General features: G+C 48.7%; 1 protein-coding gene across 4 annotated transcripts; it reads left to right on the top strand.

Annotated features, from left to right (window-relative positions):
* The first annotated feature begins 54 nt into the window (after nt 1–54).
* Nucleotides 55–24228, top strand: ZNFX1 (zinc finger NFX1-type containing 1). Of its 4 annotated transcripts, none has more exons than XM_039497916.1 (14): nt 55–193; nt 1785–1890; nt 3120–4952; nt 6345–6476; nt 6790–6938; nt 7226–7369; nt 8967–9084; nt 10548–10798; nt 10940–11079; nt 11381–11535; nt 16242–16387; nt 16740–16850; nt 19332–19427; nt 21387–24228. In XM_039497916.1, the coding sequence occupies exons 2-14, from the start codon at nt 1830–1832 to the stop codon at nt 23817–23819; spliced, it is 5769 nt and encodes a 1922-aa protein (XP_039353850.1). In that variant the 5' UTR covers nt 55–193; nt 1785–1829; the 3' UTR covers nt 23820–24228. The 4 variants fall into 4 exon arrangements, with proteins under 4 accessions (XP_039353850.1, XP_039353852.1, XP_039353851.1 ...); XM_039497917.1 differs by having other exon boundaries at nt 74–193; nt 1788–1890; XM_039497918.1 differs by lacking the exon at nt 3120–4952.
* The last annotated feature ends 219 nt before the right edge of the window (nt 24229–24447 follow it).

Here is a 24447-nt window from a genome sequence, read left to right on the forward strand (position 1 = left end):
CGCCCCTGGCGCATGCGCGGGGGCTCAGTGGGCGGGGCCACGGGCGGCCCGATATGCCCCGCCCCCGGGCGGAGTCAGCCCCCTTCCGCCCCGGAAAGGAAACTGAAAGCGCCGGCGGGGCGGAGCCACTTCCCCCTCAGAGTGCGGGCGGCGCCGCGGGGCTGGGGCGAGCTGTGGGGCCTGGCTGGTGATGGTGAGAAGCGTCCTCGGTCTCCCTCTCCCGGCCCGGGGCGGCCCTTGGCTCGGGCCAGGCTGGGCCCAGCGCGGAGGGTGGCCGGGTACGGGGGGGGGGGAGTCACCTGCGTAAGGAGAAGCCCCTCATGGGGGTAGGGCGCCGCTCGTGCCCGGAGGTCAGGCCGGGGGCTGGTGGGGAGGGCCGGAGACGGGGGCCGGGGCGGGAGGGAAGCGGGGGCTGGAGCGGAGGCCCGGGAAGGCTGGAGGGGAGGGCCGGAAAGAGGGGGGCCGGGGCTGGCGGGGAGGAGGAGGAGGAAGGGAGGGCTGGAGGGAAGGAGAGGAAGCGGGGGCTGGATGGGAGTCCTGGGAGGCTGGAGCGGAGGCCCGGGGAGGCTGGAGGGCTGGGCCCCGAAAGGAGGAGGCCGGGGGCTGGAGGGGAGGAGAGGAAGGGGGGGCTGGAGGGAAGGGGAGGCTTGGGGGCTGGAGCGGAGGCCCGGGAAGGCTGGAGGGGAGGGCCGGAAAGGGGGAGGCCAGGGGCTGGAGGGAAGGAGAGGAAGCGGGGGGCTGGATGGGAGTCCTGGGGAGGCTGCAGCAGAGGGCCGGGCCCCAACGGAGGCGAGGCTGGAGGGCTGGAGGGGAGGAGAGGGAGCGGGGGCTGGAAGGGAGTTCTGGGCGGCTGGAGCGGAGGCCCGGGAAGGCTGGAGGGCTGGGCCCGAAGGGGGGGGAGACCAGGGGCTGGAGGGGAGGGGGGGGGCTGGAGGGCAGGCTATAAGAAACTGGGAAATGATACTACAGAACTTCACATTCGTGAATTTTGAGCAAAAATTGGTGCAGTGGGTTCGTGTTTGGTGCTGGGTGCCCTGGAAACGCCCTAGAGCTACAGGAGCTCCTGGGCCACCCCTCTGGGCTGGGCTAGTGGAGAACCAGAAACTGAAACTGTCACTTCTCTATAGTCAAACGGGTGAGCTGTTTTTCGGTCATACAGAAACCCAGCAGCACAGTGGTGGGTAAGGACTCGGGATTTGTCTTCTAGACAAACAGGGTTTGTGATTCCTGGGACATTTGGATACCCTGGTGATGGGAATGAGAGGCAGTTACGGGAAAGGGGGGTAGTCCCACAGGGACACTTCTTTGAGGTTTGTGCGTGCTGGGCTGGCCTGATTGGGACTTATGTCTCCCACCTCTTAGGACAGGGACCACCATGGTGTAGGCACGTTGCTCTGAGAGAGCAGGGTGGGACAGGGAGGACTTGGCTCAGAGATGTCCTCATGGGAGGACAGGGAGCATGAGGCCATCAGACTGGGGTGTTCCAATGCTCAGTGGAAGGAAACTGGAGTTGGGACGGTGACAGATTCATGTTTAAGGGAAGAGATGCAGATGGTGAAGGGTCCCTAGTATGCAAAGCGTTAATTGATGAGCTAAGATAGTATAACTATCCTTGAATTGGCAACATCAGGTGTAATTGGTACTCCGTATGGTAATGTACCTTGTGGAGTTAATACTGTCCCCCACAGAAGCGCCCAGAGTGCTCCTGGTTTTGTGGATGCTGGGCAGTGTTAGCCTGGTTCTCTTTTAAAGATTATTGTTTGGCTTTGTCTCTCTGCCTGCAGCAGCACAAAGAACCAGGCAGAAGAGGACTTGAGTGACTCTCAGAAATGGATGGCAGGAGACCTGGACAGGAACCCTACCCAAGGCAGCACAATGTTAACTGGAGAGGTGAGTGGCCTGCTTAATGAATGGGGCTAGAGAAAAAACTGAGACTGAAATTTAAATAAATTAAAACCCGCTGCTTCTCCCCGTCACCCATTCCCAGCACTGGACACACCACCATTCTGTTTTAATCCAAGATCTTCTACCACACTCATTACTGTTGTCTCAGAGTAGGGCTTGATTGGTACATATTTTACAAAAGCACCTTCTTAGATTTTTGTTTCAGTGGGTTTTATTGGTTTAATTTGACTAATGCCAAATAGAGGCAGATAGGGATGAGTCCTATGCCTTGGAACCTGTCTGTTATTTGGCTATCATTACCATAGTATCTGGTGCCTAATTTGTCCGCCCATTGACAAATTCTTTCCCCCTGACAAGGAGGAAGAGTCTGTCCTGCTGCTCTGAGTTTTAACTCTACTGTAAAACTAAAGTTCTGAACCAACATCTGCTTTCTCATGGGCTATTAAACCAGCTGTAAAGAGGACCTCATCTTGGGCCCCATGCTGTTCAGCTTTTCAGCACATGGAAAGGGAGTTATTTGATAGTTTAGCCACAATCCTAAACTCTATGCTGGCCATTTTCCTCAGTGCCTGCTCATTGCTAAGGTTAAGATTCTGTCACAGGTATTTTTAGTAAAAGTCAGGGACAGGTTGTGGGCAATAAACAAAAATTCACGTAAGCTCGTGACCTCTCCTTAACTTTTACTAAAAACACCGGAGCGAGGGGACAGACAGGGATTTACAGGGGGAGGCCTGCAGGGATGAAGGGGACCATTGGGGGTCACATCTTCTGCCTCAGGGCTGGTGGCCACTGCTGCTCCAGTGGCCCTGGGGGCTGGCTGGCCAGCTGATTGGGTGGCCAGCCCTGGGGCTGGCTGCAGTAGCTGCTCCAGTGGTAGGGGCTGACCCAATCCCCTCCCCACCCCCCGCTGCTTCAGTCCTGGCATTGCTGGGGGCTGACAGCTGCTCCAGCTCAGCTACTGTGGAAGTCATGGAGGTCCCAGAAAGTCACGGAGTCCGTGGCTGAATTGTACCCTTACTCATTACGCAGCAGAAAACATACTGATGTAAATAAAATATTAGTTCTACAGTGTGATATGAAATGTCTGAAACATGCTGCTGCTGGCAAATATGGTGTCATGCGGAGTGGGGATTATCCCAGTGAACATCGTGTCAGGAAGCAGCCTCTCTAAGGAGGCATTATCTCTAAATATCTTTTCTCTTTGGGTCCTGTAGAGTGTCAAGATGCTGGCTTGCCACAAAGAGGCAGAAACCGAGCAATTAATGCACCAGGCTATCCTCGGAGAGGAGCAGCCCAACCTGGAGGAAACCCCAGGGTTAACGATAACCCTCTTCACCCTGGGCAGAGGGAAGGAAGATACTGTGGTGCAGGACGGTATCCCAATCAGGGCAGGAGAAACCAGGGTGGACAAGCCAATGATGGACCCAGAGGACAGCGGAATGAGCAGGAAAATGAGGCCAGAAGAAGAAGAAATGAGAACCAAGATGGTGGCAGGGGCAGAAGACTCCACCCTTGCGAAAATCCTCGTTTCCATCAGAATCCTGTTCCAGGCGGTGCCCAGTTCCAGGAGCCCAATGAACAGCCTCAGCAACTCAGGAGGATTGGCTACAAATTCTTGGAAAGTCTCCTTCAGAAAGACCCCTCTGAAGTGGTCATCACACTTGCCTCCAGTTCAGGGCTCAAGGAGCTTCTGTCTCAAACATCCATGAAACCCAGCTTCCTCCAGCTCATTTGCCAGGTTCTTAGGAGGGCGTGCAGTTCCAGAATGGACCGCCAAAGTGTCCAGCAGCTCCTGGGCATGGTAAAGGAATCAAACTTCCTCAAGATCTGCCTGCCACAGTATGTTGCAGACATGATGATTGAGGCCATTCCTGCTGTACGACATCAGTTCCCTGAGCATATAAGCAACATCATCTCCCTCCTTCAGGATCTGGTGAGCATTTTCCCAGCCAGTTCAGTGCAGAAAATCTCCATGTTGATGTCTGTCCTGCCAGCATCTATAAATGCCCTGAGAGCATCTGGTGTGGACATTACAGAACAGATTGAGAAGAACCTGGAAAAAGTCCTGACCCTTATTCAGCATCTGCAGGAGAAGAGGCGTGAGGGCACTCTGAGAGCTGACAACTACACCCTAGTGCAACCTCAGGCTGATGGTCAGGAAGAAACCTACCGCACAATGACCATCTACCCCACATACAACGAGGTGCATCGGGATAAAAAGCCCTTTCTTCGTCCCAATATTGTCTCTGGGAGGTATGATAGCACCAGTGTTTACCTGGACACGCATTTCCGGCTCCTAAGAGAGGACTTTGTCAGGCCATTAAGGGAAGGCATCTTGGAGCTTTTGCAGAACTTTGAGGACAAAGGTTTGAGGAAAAGGAAGTTTGATGACATCAGAATCTATTTTGACACCCGGATCATCACCCCCCTCTGCTCCTCATCTGGCATCGTCTACAAGGTCCAGTTTGACACACAGCCCCTGAAGTTTGTGCGATGGCAGAATTCCAAGCGTTTGCTGTATGGGTCTCTGGTTTGTATGTCTAAAGACAACTTTGAAACATTCCTTTTTGCCACAGTGTCCAACCGTGACAATGCAGACCTATCCCAGGGCATTGTGCAGCTGTGCTTTAATGAGCACAGCCAGGCGCTGCTGGCAGAGGTCCAGCCCTCTGACTCCTTTCTAATGGTGGAGACAACTGCTTACTTTGAAGCCTACCGACATGTGCTGGAAGGGCTGCAGGAGATCCAGGAAGAAGACATCCCATTTCAGAAATACATTGTGGAGTGTGATGTGTTGGTGAAGGAGCCAGCATACCTGGCAATGGGCAGCACCTACAACCTTGCGCCCCTGATAGAGGAGCCTTCTCCAGTTGGAAAGGAGGGTTTCCTAGTGAGCCCCGATGACTTGAGAAGACCGAGGGTGAATGTTCTAGACCCCAACCAGTGGCCTTCAATGGAAGCCTTGAAGTTAGATGAGTCTCAGATGCAAGCCCTGCAGTTGGCACTCACCAAGGAGCTGGCCATTATCCAGGGGCCTCCTGGGACTGGTGAGATACACTGTTGCTTAGAACTGCACTGTTGGGCACCAGTTAATAAATTCCGCTAAACATCCCTTGAACCAGCCCAGTCGGAAAAGCACTAAAAGTAGAGGAAAATTCTAAAGAAAAATAACATCCTTTGACGACCAACTTCATGCACAGGCTGGACTCAGATGCTGTTCCTGGGCTTTGAATACAGAGAATGAGAAAGTCCTAACAGGTCCATACAATGAATAGAGAGCCTTTTCATAGGAGGACAGGTGCTTGGCCTGTTTAGAAAGGAGAAGCTGGCCCTGAATCTCTGCCTCCTGGACCATGCTGTGTGTGGGCAGGCACAGAGCTTAGTGTCTTTCTGCTCTGCATAAGCCGTGCAAGGTTGGAGCAGCCCCTGTCAGCTGCACTGGTGAACAGGCATTGGTCTCAATGGGTTTTGTGTGTTTGGAGCTCAATTACTGGTGCCCAGCTGGTGCTCGTGTAACTCCACTGCAGTCTAGGTTATGTGTGACAGTGACCTCATCCCCTTTTTTAATTTACTAAAACATCAAATATCAAGATTTGTCCTAAAGCTAAATATGACCATGTATATGGGTTTCTCGTGTGGATACAATGACACTGTGTGAGATCTGGGCCTGTGTTTTTGGGGCAGAAGGCTTTTAGCTTCCACTGATACCATGTGTGTGGCTGATCTGATACCATGGTGTCTGCATGTGTGGAGTTGGTGTAATCTTGCTCTGCATCTGTCACAACCATCCGCAGCATTGCAAAATGTTACAAGTGGTCAGCTCCTAATCCTCTGATGACCTTGCATTGCAATGATGACTACAGACCCTTCCATTGTAGTGGGTGTAGGGAAATGGCACTTGGAACTATAGACGTCGCCATTATGGCAGGCGTGGAGGAGACCAGAATCTTGTCTAAGTTTTTATATGGTACCTGTTATAGTGTCCTTAATGCCTTGCATTATTTTATTATTTCTCTTTGACACCTAGAGACTCCATCTCAGATTAGGGCTGCATTATGCTAGGCACTTTTTATACACACAAAGGCAGTACGTGCCTCAAATATCTTAGTCTCTATAGATAAGACTGACAAAGCCTAGACGAGAAGCGACTTGCTAAAGGTCACATGACAGATAAGAAGGGGAGCTGAAAACAGAGTCCAGGTCACCTGTCTCCCAGTCCAGTGCCCTATATACTGGACCATACTCCCATTTTACTGGTGGGTAACTGAGGCCTAGAGAGATTAATTGACCTGCCTGTGTTACTATGGGCAGTCCCCTGCCAGAGCTGGGAATGAAACACACAGCTTCTGACCCTGTACCCTGATCTGATGAAACCTCTGATTCCAGGACTGCACATCTGGCCTGGATTTCTGATCTCTGATTCTGGGCTTGTCTTGCAGGGAAGACCTATGTGGGTTTGAAGATTGTTCAGGCTTTCCTGACCAACGAGCAGGTGTGGCAAAGCACTCTCCAGAAGTTTCCCATCCTTGTTGTCTGTTACACCAACCATGCATTAGATCAGTTCCTGGAAGGTAAGAGGGTCTGCATGGTGTGGGGTGAAGGTTTAAGTTCAAACAGCTATGCTTTGTGCTGGAACTGCCCTCCTTTGAATCCGATGTTTTGCATTCATGGGTTTGCTATTCACTCTGGTCCCCACTGCTGTGCAGTGAGAAAATCCTACTCCAAATTGGATTGGACTAGCTGGAATTCCCCCCTCCCCACACACACAGGAGGGGCTCCCTGAAGTGAGTGGAGGCATGTGGCCCTGATGTGATTCTCCCTGCTTTCTCCACTCCCAGAGAGAACAGAGAGTGGCTCTTTCATGCTAATGTCTTTCATGCTCAGGAATCTACACCTCTCAGAAGAGTGGGATTGTGCGAGTTGGAGGGAGAAGCAGCAGCGAGATCTTGAAGCAGTTTACCCTGCGAGAGCTGCGGAAGAAGTGTGAATTTCGCCGCAGCCTGCCCACGCACCTCCGCAGGGCATACATGAATGTATGTGTGGGGTTCTGGAAAATCTTGGCCGGGGGAGGCTGCCCACACATCAGGGAAGAGATGCAGCAGCTAATCCACCTGTGCAGTTGTTACCTATCCAGGCCCTCTTCTCCCCATCTCCTTCTTTAATCCCTCTCTCATGCTGAAGCCCATCTACTGGGTCTCCCATTCTCATTCGCTCTTTGCCCTGACTTTTCCTTATGCTGTTCTAGATGTTTCTTCTCAGAGCCTGGATTTCCAGAGCATAATAACTTCTGAAAGCCTCGCTCCTCTTTCCTTTTGCATAGATAATCACCCAGATGAAACAGTCAGAGCAGGAGCTGCGTGAAGGAGCACGGCACTTAGAGTGTACAGCACATGGAGTGTTGCATGAACGCCACTTGGAAAGATGCATCATCATGCAACACTGGGACAGCCTGATGAATGGTCTGGTAAGAGGAATCCTGTCATTCCAGGCCAGTAGCCCTAATGCCTGACTGTACCTCTTCTGCACATAATCCTTAGGTACAGAGATTCAATGTTAGCTGCTAGGAAAGTCCCAGCCATTTCCAGCAGGCCTCGCTGCTTGCAGTGAAGTGCTAGTTTCACTGACTGAGGAGTTCAAGGCAAGAAGGCCACGGTGAATAGTTTGGGAGCTTATCGATACAGCTACAATTTGGTCACAGATTGGGTGATTTTTAGGTGACCTCTGTGACTTCAGCCCCAGGTGGCTGGGCTTGGGCTTTTGTGATTTATTGTTTGTCTATGACTTTTTCTAAAAATCTCTTAACCTTACTTATGCCCTGTGTATTCCATGGCTGCAGAATTGTCTGCTGAAAAATTGTATTCTTTACCCTTACCCTGAGGCTGCAGAGAAGCCTTCCCAATTTGACTGCCCAGAACAATAGCTCTGAGAAATCTGAACTGTCCCATTCATCTCAGTAGAATGCTAACTGTGAAACTGAATGATGGGCAATTTAACAGTCAGAATTAACTGTTTCTCTGCTGAGCATTTAAGCACAAGAGCTGAATGTGTCTGCTGCTCTCCAACGGATGCAATGAAGGAAACAGGGTAGGGACAGTAGGATAGCTGGTTAATATCAAGAATCAGTGGGGAAGTGAACTGGAAGTTTCTCTGAGCATGCTCACAAGGGTTAGGGAAAGAAGAGATTTGTCCCCCTCCCTGTTGCCAAAACCTCAGTGCCTCTCCTGCCTTCCTAGGTACCAAAATCCTCAGCAGTTCCCCTAGCTGCTGCCAAATCCTTCAACTGCCCTCATGATGCTACAATGTGTTTTCTCTTTGTCAGTGCAGAAGTCTCGGGCAAACGGACTGTTTTGGGGCAAAGTGAATTCTAAGTGACCCTTTCAACTTAAATCCCATTTGTCTGAAAATGCTTTGCTTGTGCCTGTGACTAGAGCACTGTGTTCTCTAAGGCCCTGGACCTGCAAGCAGCTGGGTGTTGGAAGAGCCCCTGTTGCAGAGCTCCCTGCTGGATCAGAATTTAAAGGGAAAAACCTTTCTCTTTGGTTTTCCTCTGTGCAGCTGGCAGCACTCTGTATGGAGTCAGTATCACATTTTCCCCATGGAGTCTGTTTTCTCTGGGTCTCATAAAGCCAGAGGGAAGAGAGGAGTTATCTAAGTAGAATACAACTGCTAACCCATAAAAATTGGCAGTGATCTTGAAGTAAAGAGATGGGGGGAGATATAGGGCTGATGTAGGACCAGAAAACAGCTCACTCTTTGAAACTGCCTAGATTTCAAGATGATATTCCCTTTATTATCAATATAAAAAGCCAGCAATAACCAAGGGAAATTGTTCTAGATTAAATTCAGTAAAAATCCTGATTTCTGAAGGTACTTGAAGCCACCACAGACTTTCCCATCTGCTGCACTGAGGCAGCAAGCAGGAATCTTGCTGACAGATTTGGGTCTGGCCCTAGTTAAGCTGCCTCTGTGTGTGTATACTGAAGAGGAGTGTATGATAGTTTGGCTTCAAAATGCTGCTCTGAGCTGCACAGGTCTTGCTGATCTATTTCTCATTGTATTAGGATGATGAGTGGTTTTACTACAAGGGTTCAAGGAACTCTATGATTCTGGAGTGGTTGGGCCTTGGTGTTACTGCCTTCACCCAGAATGGTGCAGAGAACCCAGTGGCTGAGAACGCGGGTAAGAGGCTCACACCTCCTGCAGGTGTATGAAGACAAGTGTATATCCATGTGTGACGTTGCACTCCATAAGATTTTATGAAAATGAGTGTGAATATAATGTAACTGAAATACGCTTCATGCAAAAGATCTCTTGTAAGGTATCATTACAAAGCTTATAATCTACGGAGTGTGGTCATCCTATTTTGTATAAATGTTTCATTCTTCTAGAACTAGAAATATGAAATATAACTCTGAGGTCCTATTGTAATGCGAAGTGTGGACCATTAATGGTGGTTTGGAATCTTGATGGCTCCTATCAACTAGGACAATTGGTTGTAAATGGCTTTGTTTACTTGCAAGCCTTCCTGTGAGTCAGGCCAGGAAGAATGAAGGCTTGGGGTCTCACAGGACATGTGAGCATGTCACCTGGTACTGGAATCCATCTTAAACCTGGTACTTTTCCATTTAGAAGGAGGGGTGGGGACCCAGAGACAAAAGATTCCTACTTTGTGCCAAAGCTGTATAAGGGGGTGGAACAGAAGAAAGGGGGTTCCAGTCATGAAAATTCCCCAGGCTACCCCCTGAGTTGGAACAAGGACTGTACCAGGGGAAAGGATGGGGCCCAAACTAGAAAGGAGGCTAGTCTGTGAAAGAAGCTTATTGGAACAACTGAGGGTGAGATTTACCTGTATTCAGTTTCTTAATGTATTAGGCTTAGATTTGCATGTTTTTGTTTTATTTTGCTTCGTAACTTACTTTGTCCTGTCTGTCATTACTTGGAACCACTTAAATCCTACTTTTTATACTTAATAAAATCATTTTTATTATTGAACCCAAAGTAAGTAATTAGTATCTGGGGGAGCAAACAGCTGTGCATATCTTTGTGTTTTAGAGGGCGGACAATTTGAGTTTACCCTATGTAAGCTTTATAGAGAGTAAAACAGATTTATTTGGGGTTTGGATCCCATTGGGAGCTGGGTTTCTGGGTGCTAGAGACAGGAACACTTCTTAAGCTGTTTTCAGTTAAGTCTGCAGCTTTGGGGCGCATGGTTCAGACCCTGGGTCTGTGTTGGAGCAGACTGGCATGTCTCTGGCTCGACAAGACAGGGTTCTGGAGTTCCAAGCTGGCAGGGAAAATGGGCTTGGAGGTAGTCTCAGCACACCAGGTGACAGTCCCAAGGTGGTCTCTGTGACCCAACCTGTCACACCATGCATGAAGCCTGTGGTAGGGGGGCGAATGCATAAGTCAGGAGGTGCCTGGTGAGGGGAAGCTGTGGTCCAGCAGATACTGAAAAGTGCATGATATTGAAGGGGAAGCGAGGGGAGATGATAGTGTTTAAAAAGTACTGTGAATAATTAAAATCCCAGCATGCTCCTCTCCACTGTTGCATTCTCGTCCTACTGCAGTGTCCCTCTATCGTCCCTTTAGCTGCATTGCCCTCACTGATGCCTCCGTGTATGGCTGATTTTTCTCTCTTATAGGTGGCCAGCAGGATGGAGAGGAGCAGCAAGAGCGGGAAGAGGAGGGGGAACAGCTGCTGGAGATCCCAGAGGAGGCTGACCTGATTCAGGCAGATCGAGTGATTGAGGAAGAGGAGGCAGCCAGGCCTCAGCAGAGGAGGGAAGATGAGAATGGTGCCGTCATGGAACTAGCAAATATGCTGCTGGCCATGAAGCTGGAAAAGCAGGGTCAAGGGGCAGCCCAGCCACAGCAGGAAGCCATGGAGTGGGAGGTAAACACATTCACTGGGACTAGGAAGCTTGGTTTTTTGCTCTCTTGCTCTTTTGCTTTGTCTGGACAGGGAGGGAGTGATGAGGGAATGCTGGTGCAGAGAACTGTACGTGTAACTGCTTGATGGGAGTTCTTCCTACAGATGCAACCAGCTCAGAGGAGGAAAATGAAGCAGAAGATGAGGGCTGAGCTCCGTAAACTGAATGCAATGACTGAGGCAGAGGCCAGGGCTGTCCAGGACTTGTGGCAGCTGGACCTCAGCTCCCGCTGGAGGCTGTACAGGTAACAATGCTCTTGGGTGTGTTGGGCAGGCGATGCCCAGAGATTGCCCCCAGTTTGCATGCTCCCCTATCTATGTAAAGTACTCATCTGGCCTCCACTATGGTAATAGCTGAGCACCTCACCAATTCTGATGGATTTATCCTTTCCCACCCTGTGACAGAGGACAGGGCTGGAGTAAGGCACTAATACTAAATGGCTTACCCAAGATCACAGTCTGGAAACTAGGTCTCATGAGTTCTAGGTTAGCGTCCTAAGCAGTGGACCATCCTTCCTCTCATTTGGTGATCATGCCCTTCTCCAGGCGCTGGCTACAGATGTACCAGGGGGAGATTCGACGAAAGATCCTGCAGCATGAGCAGCAGTACCAGGTGGCAGCAGAGAGGTTGGCAGAACTGAGGCTGCAGGAGGATCTCTGCATTCTTAAGGAGGCCCTGGTTGTAGGGATGACAACTACAGGTGAGTGGCATGTAGGGAACAAACCAGCACTGCATCCCAGGTCAGTGGAGGGACACAGCTCCCAATGGACTCCATCTCCAGAATCAGTAAGTGGTGTGTGTGGAGTCACGAACAGGGGCAGCTAACAGGAGAGTTTTGGAGACTGAAGCAGCGGACTCTGTGCTTGGGGGTAGGAGGCCTTGGTGAGTGGTTTATTGAGCTCATCTGTTCGTTTTTTCTCTGAGTATAGTTTCTGTAGCTGGGCCATGGGCCTCTGAATTAGCAGCTCAGACAGATCTGTTTGGTGGTGTCTAGGTAAAGGCCATGTAGCTTTGACCTTTGGTCCTTTGATTAGGCCCCCCCCCCCCCCTGTTTGAAGACAGAGTGACTAGTTGCTTCTTGCTGGTAGGTGGTGGAGCTAAGCAGGATAAAAAGTCAGTTGCTTGACAAATTTGTGAGCTACAAACAGGCAGCTAATAGAGTTTCAGAGGGAGTTTGGCAAGGGAGTGTGAGGGACTGTACGTAAAAGGAAATCCCAACTCTCATTTACGTGATGGAACAGCTGTGACCTGCACCAGATATGCCATGTTTTCTTTTCTGCTTGAAGTCAGAAGGGACTTTGTGTATGACATGGAAGTTGGTGACTGTGTTGGAAGAATAGACTTTTGGATTGGGAGGGCAAATGCAGATGTTACATAGCATCAGAGAGACTGAGAAGTTCCATCACTGCAGATTTAGTGAAGAAAGGAACTGGCCCTCAAGGAATCAGAGGAGGCTTGGCAATTGATAACCACTGAATGCAAGATGATGAGGCAGACAAAGATAGGCAGGCTATGACCATCAGAATGATGACCAGGACGAATGCCACAAAACTAGAGGTTTCCAAAATATACCAAGTACTCTGTGTGGAAACTGCTGAAAATATCTCTGAAGCTCCACCTGGTCAAATTCAACAGAGAGGTGTATGGGACATACCTGTGGATAGCTGCTCAGCCTGACTTGCAAGAAAAATATAGCATGCTGACAAAGCTGTTCAACTGTCCAAGGAAGACAGACAAGCCTTGCTGTGGATTCTATCGTAAGAAGAATGGGTACAACGTTCTGCAAGGGACAGATGACAAAAGGATGGTGTGCTGTTTTCCTGGAGCCAAGACATGAGACATCACTTTAGATTAGATAGGCTTTTAAAGTTGATGGGGATGAATCCTCTGGTGATGGTGAATTTCAGTGCTAATGACACTGCATTGTAGGATATCTCACAGATTATGAATGACTTCAGGGAACTCAGAAGGGTGCTGAAGGAGAAATGTCCAAGTGATCCTTCCTGTTCCATGAGTGAAGGAAGACAGAAGATGCTGGAATGAACTGCTATCTAGGTAAGTGGTGGAATGTAGATACATTTGGTTTTGTGGAATATTGGTCCACCTTTTTTGGGGAGAGGGGTCAAACCAGCTATTCATAGCAGTGGCAGACCAGCGGAAAGGACTCCTGGTCTCATTTAAAAGAATATCCTCCTGGATCATGTCGTGCATTCGCTCATGCTACGAAGTGGCCAACATACCAGCCCTGGCTCTTACTGCGCACTCCACTCTTGGCCTAGGTCCCGATCCAAGAAATCTGCAGGGCAGCAACTTGGTCCTTGGTGCATACCTTCACCTCTCACTACGCCATCATCTGGCATGCCAGAGACGATGCCGCTTTTGGCAGAGCGGTAATGCAGTCAGTGTTCTCTTAACTCCAACCCCACTGCCTGGGTAAGGCTTGGGGAGTCACCTAATTGGAATTGATATGAGCTATCACTCAAAGAAAAAAACGGTTACTCACCACTTGTTTTTCGAGATGTGTTGCTCATATCAATTCCAAACCCACCCGCCTTCCCCTCTGTCTGAGTAGCCAGCAAGAAGGAACTGAGGAGGTGCTGGGTTGGCAGGGTCATATATTGAGTGTCACGAAGGCGCCACTCCAGGGAGCTCCACAGCTGACTTGACGGGTGCTGCTAGAGGAAAAACTTTTTGACGACTGTGCATGCAGCGCGCACACACCTCATTGGAATGGATGAGCAACACGTCTCAAAGAACAACAGTTATGAGAAGTGATTAACCATTTATTTATTTTTCAACCAATGGTGCAAACTGGTTTTAAAACAAAGTTTGTAATTGATCATATAAACTATGAAAAAATTATGAAAGAATCTGATGTGTGACTGTCTTGGCCTTCTGCCAAAAGCAATTCATCTCAAACCTGAGAGAGTTGACATTTCACCAATTAAGTTTTAGGACTAACTATTTTAGCTAACCAGAAACTAGCTTATATTTCTATATTAAATCACACTTTTAAGAACAGTCCAGGTTCTGATTAGTCAGAGCACATAACAGGATGTTTGGTCATTACTAAGCAAATGAGAACATAGTTTTTCCAATAATAGTGCAGAGAGAACATTTATTGCTCCATTATACCAATGCCGCCTCATCAGTGTAATGGAGGGGAAAAAAGTCACTGAAACTGAAGATAAATGTTGTCTCCTACGTCTATAACTATCTGGGTTTTTTCCTTTGTTTTATCCCCCCCTGCAGGCTTTGGCATTTACATAGCATCAGATGACCATTAGCCCATAATAGTTGATTCCACTGACCATCTTTGTTAAGTAAATTTGCATTGGCCACAATTCATTTGTGAAATTCCCAGTTGAGTGAGTTGGGTCTGGAAGCTGTGGCCCAGTGTAAACAGTGCCACATCAATCCATGCTGGGTGAGGCGGGGAATATACACAGAAAGATCTTAAACATGAAGTCTGGGGTAAATAGCACTATAGTCTTTCATTCAGTGCTAAGGTGGGAGAACTGTACTATGGAAGACCGCATATGGCATTATTTACCCCCTGCTCAGCTGGTATCACAATGGACATGCAAGAATCCACACTAAGATCCCAAGGCTGTGAACCATGTGCATGGGGAGGTAGGCTCGACAAAGGTCTTCGGGATTCAGGAGGGGGTAAATGGGGCCACATCATGACACATTAGGATGGGGTAAATAAAGCTGCATTGTGAGATGCAGCAACAGTGGCATCCAAAGGCCTCGACACTGTGGATGGAGGCATACAAACCGCCCCCCAAACAAAGCCTGTCTCACCATATACTTTGCAATCACCAAAAGAGACAGGAAAAAAAACTGGAAGAGGAGAGGCGAGACTAGGTCACATCTGGGGGAGAGAAATGATTGAACATTGAGAAGTAAGAAAGAGGCGATGGGGGCTCCCACAGGAGGGTTTGGGGTTTCCATGTTTCCTCTCTTGACCAGGACAACATCTCCAGCGCTGCAAATTGCGGCGCTGCAAAGCGCCAGTGTGGTCAAAGCCCCAGCGCTGGGAGCGCGGGCACCAGCGCTGGGAGTGCGGCTCCCAGCGCTGTACGTTAATCCCCACAGGGAGGTGGAGTACGGACAGCGCTGGGAGAGCTCTCTCCCAGCGCTGGCGCTTTGACTACACTTAGCGCTTCAAAGCGCTGCCGCAGCAGCGCTTTGAAGCGCTGCGTGTAGCCACAGTCTGTATTCCGTCCCCCACTTTGGCTCCTTGTTGCATTTCCCTGGGAGCTGTTGCTGTGGGTTGAGGTAATGGGGATTTTCGTGGTTCCCCTAGCCGTGGGGAGCTCCCCATCCCAGTGTGCCCCCCCCACCCCCTCCGTGCCCTCTTACCATCTATGTTCTTCCAGTTACTGATGGGCTGCAACCTGCATCAGTAACATGTCCTTGCAGCTCAGCGTGGGCTCGGGGTGGTAGGACTTCAGCTGAGAGTGGGCATTCCTGCTCAGCTTGGGGCTGGAGGAGAAAAGGCGGTGGTGTTCCCTATCTTCCTTCGCCACCTATCCCTGGCTGCCCGAACAGGTATGGGAGAATACTGGGGGAGCCTGTCACCAGCAGTGGCAAGAAGCCATGGGCAGCAGTGAAGAAAACAACAAGGAAGAGGTGACGGCAGCTGCTGCTCCCTCCAGCTGCACTCACTGGCTGACCCCCGTTCCCCCGACACTGGTTCATCCAAGAATCCTTACCCCAAGCACAGCCAGCAGAGCAGAGGGCGCAGCAGCTAAATCATCCTGCCCTGGCATCTTGAGATTTTTCAGGGGGCCCCCAAATTGGCTGGAACCCATATGTTAACCCACCACTACCAGTATACAATGGCCAGCCGCGGAGACAAATGTCTCCTACTTCCTGTCTGGTAGAACCTGTCTTAAGACATGTCACTGCTTTAAAGCCATAAAATTATCTCTCTCTCTCTCTCTCTCTCACACACACACACCCACCCCCTTTACATATTAGCCGCAGATACATTTAGGAAAGATTTTGACAACCAGTGCAATACAGGCTGGCAGTAGAGACCTCACATGACACTCTCTTTGGTGAACTAGTATGTAGATGCCAGACCCAGGGGACTCCTGTAACCCTTATGCATCTCTATGCCCGTTAGCATCGAGAGGTCTTTGGGTCACATTATCTACTCCCTGCACCCCTAGGAGCCCTCCTGGGCATGGACCAAGATGCAGCTACAAAACCTCTTTGGGGATGAGTCTTGGAATGTGCGATGCATGACAGAGAACTCTTTGTGTCTTCCTGGGAACTGAGACCTGGAGAGGTTCTCTCCCTCTCTTAATATCTGTCTTGGAGTTCCTGGGCACTAGCTTGCTGCCTGTAGGGGGAGTTGGGCTCTGTTAAGGGTGCCTCTCTCTTTCCCTCCAGGTGCTGCTAAATACCGTCAGATCCTGCAGAAAGTGGAGCCTCGAATTGTCATAGTGGAAGAAGCAGCAGAGGTGCTGGAGGCTCACACCATCACCACTCTGAGCAAAGCCTGTCAGCACCTCATCCTCATTGGAGACCACCAGCAGGTAATGTGTACATGTGGGGCCGCCTCCACTGTACAGAGACAGGGCACAGCAAAATGCCAAGCAGGAGGGTCCCACGGGTTTATCATCCTCCCCCCCACCAGCTATATCCACAGTGGCAGTCACTGGCCCTGCCTCCCCCCAGCCTCCAACATGCTTCTGGGGACAAAACTCTTGTACAGCTCTGGCAGTAACTTAACCTCACTTCTGAGCCTGATTCATTGTAGCTGAGCTGGCCCTAATACTTGGTGTTGTTTCAAAAACTCTGTCGGTGCCCTTCCAGTGGAGAGAGGAAAGCGTTGCTGATTTGGGGGGAGAACTCATAATAGCTGGACTCTAACACTTTCATTTTCAGTTGCGGCCTAGTGCTAATGTGTATGACCTGGCCAAGAACTTTAACCTGGAGATGTCTCTCTTTGAGCGGCTGGTGAAAGTCGGCTTCCCCTTTGTCCGATTGAATTATCAGGTGAGGAGCAGCTCTAGAATTTCTGCTTGCTGTATTCATTTTCCATGATATAGGTGTACCAGGTTGTCACTCCTGGGGTGCAGTCTGGGAACTGTGGGAACCGCTGCGCCCCTCTAAGACGCAGCTGGGTTGGGGACACAGCCAGCCTCACCCAGGCTCTGTTATCACCCAACATGACAGCAGGTGGCGCGACTCATCCAAACTGGGTTACCTGAGTGCAAACAGCAGACACCGGCCAATTTCCCAGTTCCCCCCTCTAAAGTATAAACCCAAAATTATATCATCTTGACCACACAGGGATCTGTACAGTGTTAGTTCATTATGCCTGCCCCCCCCCTCAATGGTGAGAGGAATATGCACACTTGTGGTAACCAAACTGAGATTTTCCCACAGACACTCCATTTAAAGGCACACCGGTTTAAGTTAAAACATAAAACCAAGTTTATTAACTACAGAAAGATTAAGTTATTATCAGTGATAGCAAACAGATCAAAGCAGGTTACCTAGAAAATAAACAAAACCGCAAACTAAACCTAAAATACGAGAAAGATTGGGATATGAATTAGCAGTTTCTCACCCTGACTAATGATTACGGTTCTACCAAATTCATGGCTGTGAAAAATGCAACATGGACTGTGAAATCTGGTCTCCCTCGTGAAATCTGGTCTTTTGGGTATTTTTACCCTATACTACACAGATTTCACGGGGGAGACCAATGTTTCTCAAACTGGGGGTCCCAACTCAAAAGAGGGTTGTGGGGGGAAGTCGCAAGATTATTGTTGGGGGAGGAGGGGAGGCGGCAGGGGGGTTGCAGTATTACCACCCTTACTTCTGTGCTGCCTTCAGAGCTGGGTGACCGAAGAACAGCGGCTGCTGGCCAGGTGCTCAGCTCTGAAGGCAGTGTTCCACCAGCAGCAGTGCAGAAGTAAGGGTTGCAATACTACACTATGCCACCCTTACTTCTGTGCTGCTGCCTTCAGAGTTGGGTATAAATATCTGAAATAATGAACTTCACAATTTTTAAAATCTATGACCATGAAATTGACTGAGAATTTGGTAGGGAGCAGGCTGCAGATTCTCAAGGCACAAGCTGCACTTGCTTTGCAGTTTGGGATCCCCACCTCCATTCCAAGTCCTTTTTCTTTCAGAGCTTCGCTTAGGTGTTGAGTTATTGTGGGGGAGTGAAGAACAACAGATGATGTCACTCCCTGTTTTATATAGCGTTAGCATGTGGCGGGAACCCGTTGTTCCAAAAACAGTTCCCAGCCCAGTTTGTAGAAAAATACAGGTACCCAAAATTGAGTCCAGAGTCATGTGCTCTGGTCACATGCCCTTGCAGAATCATAGCAGCCAGTACTTATGGACTGTCTGGAGCATTCTTAGGAAGGCTCACCAGGTCGGGGATAAGCTTCTCCCTAAAGCCAATTGTTTTTCCTAATGGCTCCTTACCCTGAATAGGCCCTTCACAACCAGCTGTTTAGACTAGAAGCATTTTGCCTAGTGGGTGTCACCCAGGTGTAATTACATATGAAATACAGATACATAGTCCATATTAATAACTGTATATACAAAAATGATACATACATACATACAAACAAATAGGGTAATCATATACAGCAAATCATAACTTTTCCAGTAACACCATACATGACTCATCTTTCACAAAATGCATCATAATTATGCCATAATCATATCATAATATTACTATGACAAATATGGGGTGTAGTGTCACAATAGGAATTTACCTGGTTGGAGTCTTGGAGTCTGTAGGAAGCTCAGTCTCATATTCCTGCTCCCAAAGCAATCTGAAAAAACAAAACAAAAAACCAGGTTTTGCTTAATCCCTGAGAAGAGCGCTGGGATCTGTCAGACCCATGCAGACCAGCTTTCTGTGTCCGTTCAAGACACAGGCACTACATCTTCTGGTACAGCCTTTCTGTTCTTGGGCTCTCTCCCTGTTGCATAACTGAAGAGGGTGTGAGAAGCAGACCCACAAAACATAGCAACATCTCATAATTTCATATACAATGAAGATACATTGTAACAGTGTTTAACAGATTGTGACTTTTCAAATGGTATCTCACAAAGCATACTTTGTACAAAATATAATCATATAACAATAGTGAATAGATGGATTCAGGGGGTTACATGGGGTAGGTTATGTCACAGTGATGTCATGCTGATGTGATGCTGGACAACCTGTCCACTGGGAACTACACTAAAAGCAACAAACTTACTTACAGTGCCATATCTTCATGACGATAGATTTGGTCAGTTTCATCTGGTTGGACTGGAGTTGGTGATAGAGGGAGGGTTCGTTCCCATTTCTGTGGCACCATTGTCTTGTATTTGGTCATTGTCTCCCTGATGAAGCAGAAAAGGAGGGATTGTTCAGTTCATTCCATCATGTGAGAAGTTTGCCCATTTATGTTGGCTATAGCTAACTCTAGCTCTCCTGTAACTTTTGTTTCTGTGTTTTAGCACCGCATGCGCCCTGAGATTGCCCAGCTCCTCACTCCCCACATATACCGGGAGCTGGAGAACCATCCTTCTGTCCTCAAGTACGAAAACATCAAGGTGAGTTTACAGAAGGCACCAAGCAATTTCTCTCTGAACCCCCCCCCGCCCGCCCCTTACTGGGTAAAATGATCCTCTCCTTGTATCATCCAAACTAGTCACTTCTATGGGTTTGTATTCAAGTATTTCTGTCTCTTTGATCAAGTTTAGCTGATAAAAATTGGTAATGTTAAATAAAGAAATCAGGTGATGTAGGAGTAGTTATCTTATAAAAAAGATGGATGGATGTTATTTATATTACTATAGTGCCTACAGTCCTAGTCAAGGACTTGGGTGCCATTGTACTAGACACTGTATGTACAACAGAACAAAAAGATTCTCTGCCCAAAGAGCTAAGTACTTGCATGGAGAAAAAATACTGGGTAGTAAAGGGCTCTTTAATCTAGCAGAGAAATGCACAACAAAAACCAGTGGCTGGAAGCTGAAGGTAAACCAAATTCCAGTTAGAAATAAGGTGCAAATTGTTAACAGTGAAGGATGATCAGCCACTGGAACAAACTCCCAAGGGAAATGGTGGATTCTTCATTTCATGATGTCTTCAAGACTGGATGCCTTTCTGGAAGACTGTTTAGTCAAACACATTAGTGGGGTCAATACAGAAGTTAACTGGGTAAAATTCTCTGGCCTATGTTATGAAGGAGGTCAGACTAGGGTTCCGTCTAGCCTTAAATTCTATTAATCTGTGGACACTAACACGGAATCCTGGTTTTGCTTTAATGGGAAAAACATGTTCAACCAGTGCAGTTTATTAAGCAGCCATTACTGTAACTACAGGCACTCAGAGCCAGAGAGTTGTGCCCACATGCATGAATATCCATCTTTCCTGAAGAAACTTGGCTCTGACTGAAATGGCCTGATTGTCCCTTAGGGAGACAGGAGCAACCCAACTAATACACAATACCTCTTTGGTCAGTGTCCAGGAATGAACATTCTACTTGCATGTTCACCTAGGTTGAATGGAAACTTTGGACAGGTGCATGGGCTGCATTCTCTACCTCACTGGAGGAGGGAGCCAGGGATCAACAGGGACCCTGACGCTACTAGCCCTTACGATGGAGGAGAGGAGAAACCCTTGCTTTCTTCTCAGCAATGGGTAGGGTGTGCTGGAGGGGCCAAGCACTACGGAGGCTGGGCCAAGGAGAATGGGGATTGGGAGGAAAGTAAGATCACACAAAACATTGAAAAATAAAAGGAATGGTGTGAATTATGGGATTGGGAAAGCAAGAGGAATTGAGAGAGAAAAAGACCAGAGACTGGCTATTTTAGATTAAGTGCCTTGAAAGGGGGAGAATAGTGTGATGGGAGAATGAAGTACATACGCCTATTCAGAGTCCAATAACAAACTTTCTCAAACTCATACATATAAAGTTTATTACGTGGACTACAAGTATTGCATATACATCTTCGAGAAAAGTGTCTAAGGGTCCCATGGGGATGGGATACTGAAAGTGTTTTTCACCCTGGCTAGTAGGTATCAGTAAAGAAACACTGTCCATGGTTATTTTATCACCCATTTCTCCTACCTATCCTAAATACATGAGTATTCACACCGAGACGTGTGAATGAATGAGCCATGATTTCTCGTTTATAGCCTGTCAACATGCCACTAGCACAAACTCCTTTTTGTAACCTAAAGAATAAATTGTAGTTGTTGGACTCTAAGATAAGGAATCAAATCCTCTACATGCTGCTGGATTCCTGGAATAGTCAGTGATGTACTAGTGGGACACTGTTTGGCCAACAAGCTCCCAAACTCTCCCTTACTGGATATGTTATGAGGGGTCTGACTGAGGAGTTTTTGCCTTAAGTGTGCAATGACCAGAGTCCTGCGCCCTGAATCCAAGTAATCTACAGAGGAACTGCTAAGTGGGTCACCATAGGCATGAAAGAGCAGGTTTCAGTATTGGGAAGGTTAGAATGGTTTTTCCACTGTAACGTTTTCCCCTCTTTTCTTTTCAGGGGATCTTATCTAATCTTTTCTTTGTGGAGCATGACTTCCCTGAACAGGAGATCCAGGAAGGGAAAAGCCATCAGAATCCACATGAGGCCCAGTTTGTGGTGGAGCTGTGCAAATACTTCTTGTGCCAGGACTACTTGCCCTCCCAGATCACCATCCTCACCACCTACACTGGGCAGCTCTTCTGTTTGCGCAAACTCATGCCTGCCAAGATCTTCACAGGTGTGAAGGTTCATGTGGTGGATAAGTATCAGGGTGAGGAGAATGACATTATCTTGCTGTCACTTGTGCGGAGTAATAAGGAAGAGAAAGCTGGGTTCCTGCAGATTTCTAACCGGATCTGCGTAGCATTATCCAGAGCTAAGAAAGGGCTATACTGTATTGGGAATATGGGAATGCTTGGCAAGGTGCCTCTCTGGAGCAAGATCATTCACACCCTGCGGGAGAAAGGTCATATTGGTCGCTCACTGATGCTCTGCTGTCAGAACCATCCTGACACTAGGACTCTGGTCTCCAAGGGAGCAGACTTCTGCAGAGTTCCTGAAGGGGGCTGTAGTCGCCCCTGTGAATTCAGGCTGAATTGTGGACATGTCTGCACTCGAGCATGTCACCCCTATGACTTAGAGCACAAAGAGTTTCAGTGTATGAAGCCCTGTCAAAAGGTGCTCTGCAAAGATGGCCATCGTTGCCCCCAACTGTGCTTTGAGTGCTGTGGACCATGCATGGTGAAAGTGCTGAAAACCATCCCAAAGTGTGGCCACCAGCAGATGGTCCCTTGCTCCACTTCTGAGAGCGAGTTTTGCTGTCAAGAGCCTTGTCAGAAATATCTGAAATGTGGGCACAGATGTAGCATGTCCTGTGGGCAGGAATGCAGTGTTCAGTGTCTTGAGATGGTTATGGTCACACTGAAATGTGGCCACAACCAGCAGGTGAAGTGCTGGATCACGGTGGAGATGAAACACGGGATGCCTGTGAAATGCAAAACCAAATGCCCTATCCCACTGGATTGTGGCCATGCATGCCCAGGTTCCTGCCATACCTGCTTTGAAGGGCGATTCCATGAGCACTGCAAGAGCCCTTGTAAGCGCTTCCTGATCTGCTCCCACAAGTGTCAGCAGCCTTGCACCAGGGAATGCCCTCCATGCCAGCAAGCCTGTCAGAACCACTGCATCCACAGTCGGTGCAAAAAGAAATGTGGAGAGATGTGTATCCCATGCATGGAGCCATGTGAGTGGCGGTGTCAGCACTACCAGTGTACCAAGCTTTGCTCTGAGCCATGCAACAGGCCCCGTTGTGATGTACCATGCACTAAGCTACTGCGCTGTGGTCATACTTGCATTGGGTTGTGTGGGGAACCTTGCCCAAAAAAGTGCCGTGTGTGTCACCAGGATGAAATCACCCAGATCTTTTTTGGCTTTGAGGACGAGCCAGATGCTCGCTTTGTGGAACTGGAGGATTGTGGCCACATCTTTGAGGCCCAAGGCCTCGACCATTACATGGATGAAGATGAAAGTGTCATCAAGCTGAAGGTCTGCCCCAGCTGCCAGACAGCGATCAGGAAGAACTTGAGGTATGGCACCATCGTGAAAAGGCGGCTGGAGGAGATAGAGAGAGTGAAAGAGAGAATCCAAGGTCCAGTAAGTGAAATTGAAACTAGCAGGCACAGGCTGCAGGGTGTGCTGGAAGGGAAGGCTGTTCTGAGAAGAAATCTGTCCATTAAATATCTCATGCTGGAAGAGAAGCTGACACATCCTGATCTCTCCACAAAGAGTATTGGACTTCTTGAGAACCTGATTGGCTTCTATGGGCGCCTGGGTGAGCTGATGAGCTCCCTGAACAAGCTTGATGTGATCGAGAGGGAAGGACTGAGGAGGCGACTGGCTGAAATTCAGGAGTGGCTGGACAAGCCCCGGCTAAGCTTCACTGGTCAGGAGCTCTCTGACCTCCAGAGTGAGATTCAGAGGCTTACATACCTGGTGAGTCTTCTGGCCAGATGCAAAACAGCAACTGCAAAGATGAATACTTCTATCTCAAGAGAAATTACCACTCTGCGGCAGATCCTAGAGGGAACGAAGAAGTTCACCCAAGAGGATGAAAAGGTGGTGAAGATGAAAATGGAAGAACTAAAGACAGCTCTGCCAGAGTCTGGGTTGGGAATCTCTGAGGAGGAGCGAGTGCAGATTGTTAGTGCCTTTGGCTTTCCACAAGGTCACTGGTTCAAGTGCCCCAATGGCCACATTTATGTGATTGGTGACTGCGGTGGGGCAATGGAGAGGAGCAAGTGTCCAGAGTGTAAGGCAGTTATTGGGGGTGCAGACCACACTTTAGAGCACAGCAACCGTCTGGCCCCTGAAATGGATGGGGCAACTCATGCGGCCTGGTCAGAAACTGCAAATAACATGCTGAACTTTGAGGACTTTCGCAGGCTGATATAGAAGAGCGCCATCTCCCTCAGTAGATGACTTTTTAACCCCATGACTACCCTTTCTTCCCTACTGCCAAGCTGCATAGCGTGTGGAGTAGCCAGCTGGGGTTCACTGGCACTGCTTGGCAAATTGGGTTTCTTGTGATTAACACTTGCTGGTGTTTGTTGCTAGAATTAGTCCCATTTCCTATTGGCACTTTATCTGTGGAATCAAGCAACTCAATGAAATAGAAACAGGAAAAAAAAATCACCTGGTTTAGCCTAAAGCCTGCATGGGGCTTCATGCATTTCCAAGGCTGGCAGGCACCAGTCTGTGGTGGCATCAGCCCCTACAGTAGCTCTGGCTATTGCTCATTGCACTGATTGTTTAACCTGAAATCTTTTATAGCCCAATAAAATTTTATTCATAGTCATTTAAATATTTGAGTGGGTTCTTCCCCTACCCAGTTCCCCAGGCTGCTGTCTGTCCCCTACCCTAAGCGTAGGGCTCCATGTCTCCCCCCACAGCACTGCTGTCTCCTATTATTTTCCCTGTGCTGGGCCCTGTGTCTCTCACCCACCCCAGCGGTGCACTGCCAGCTGTGCCAGCAAGCAGCTCTCTAGAGGCAGCTGCTGGGAGGGGGAGGGAGATGTCTCCG

The sequence above is a fragment of the Mauremys reevesii genome, linkage group 13 (genome assembly GCF_016161935.1).
Source record: "Mauremys reevesii isolate NIE-2019 linkage group 13, ASM1616193v1, whole genome shotgun sequence".
In the NCBI taxonomy this organism is placed as follows: Eukaryota; Metazoa; Chordata; order Testudines; family Geoemydidae; genus Mauremys; species Mauremys reevesii.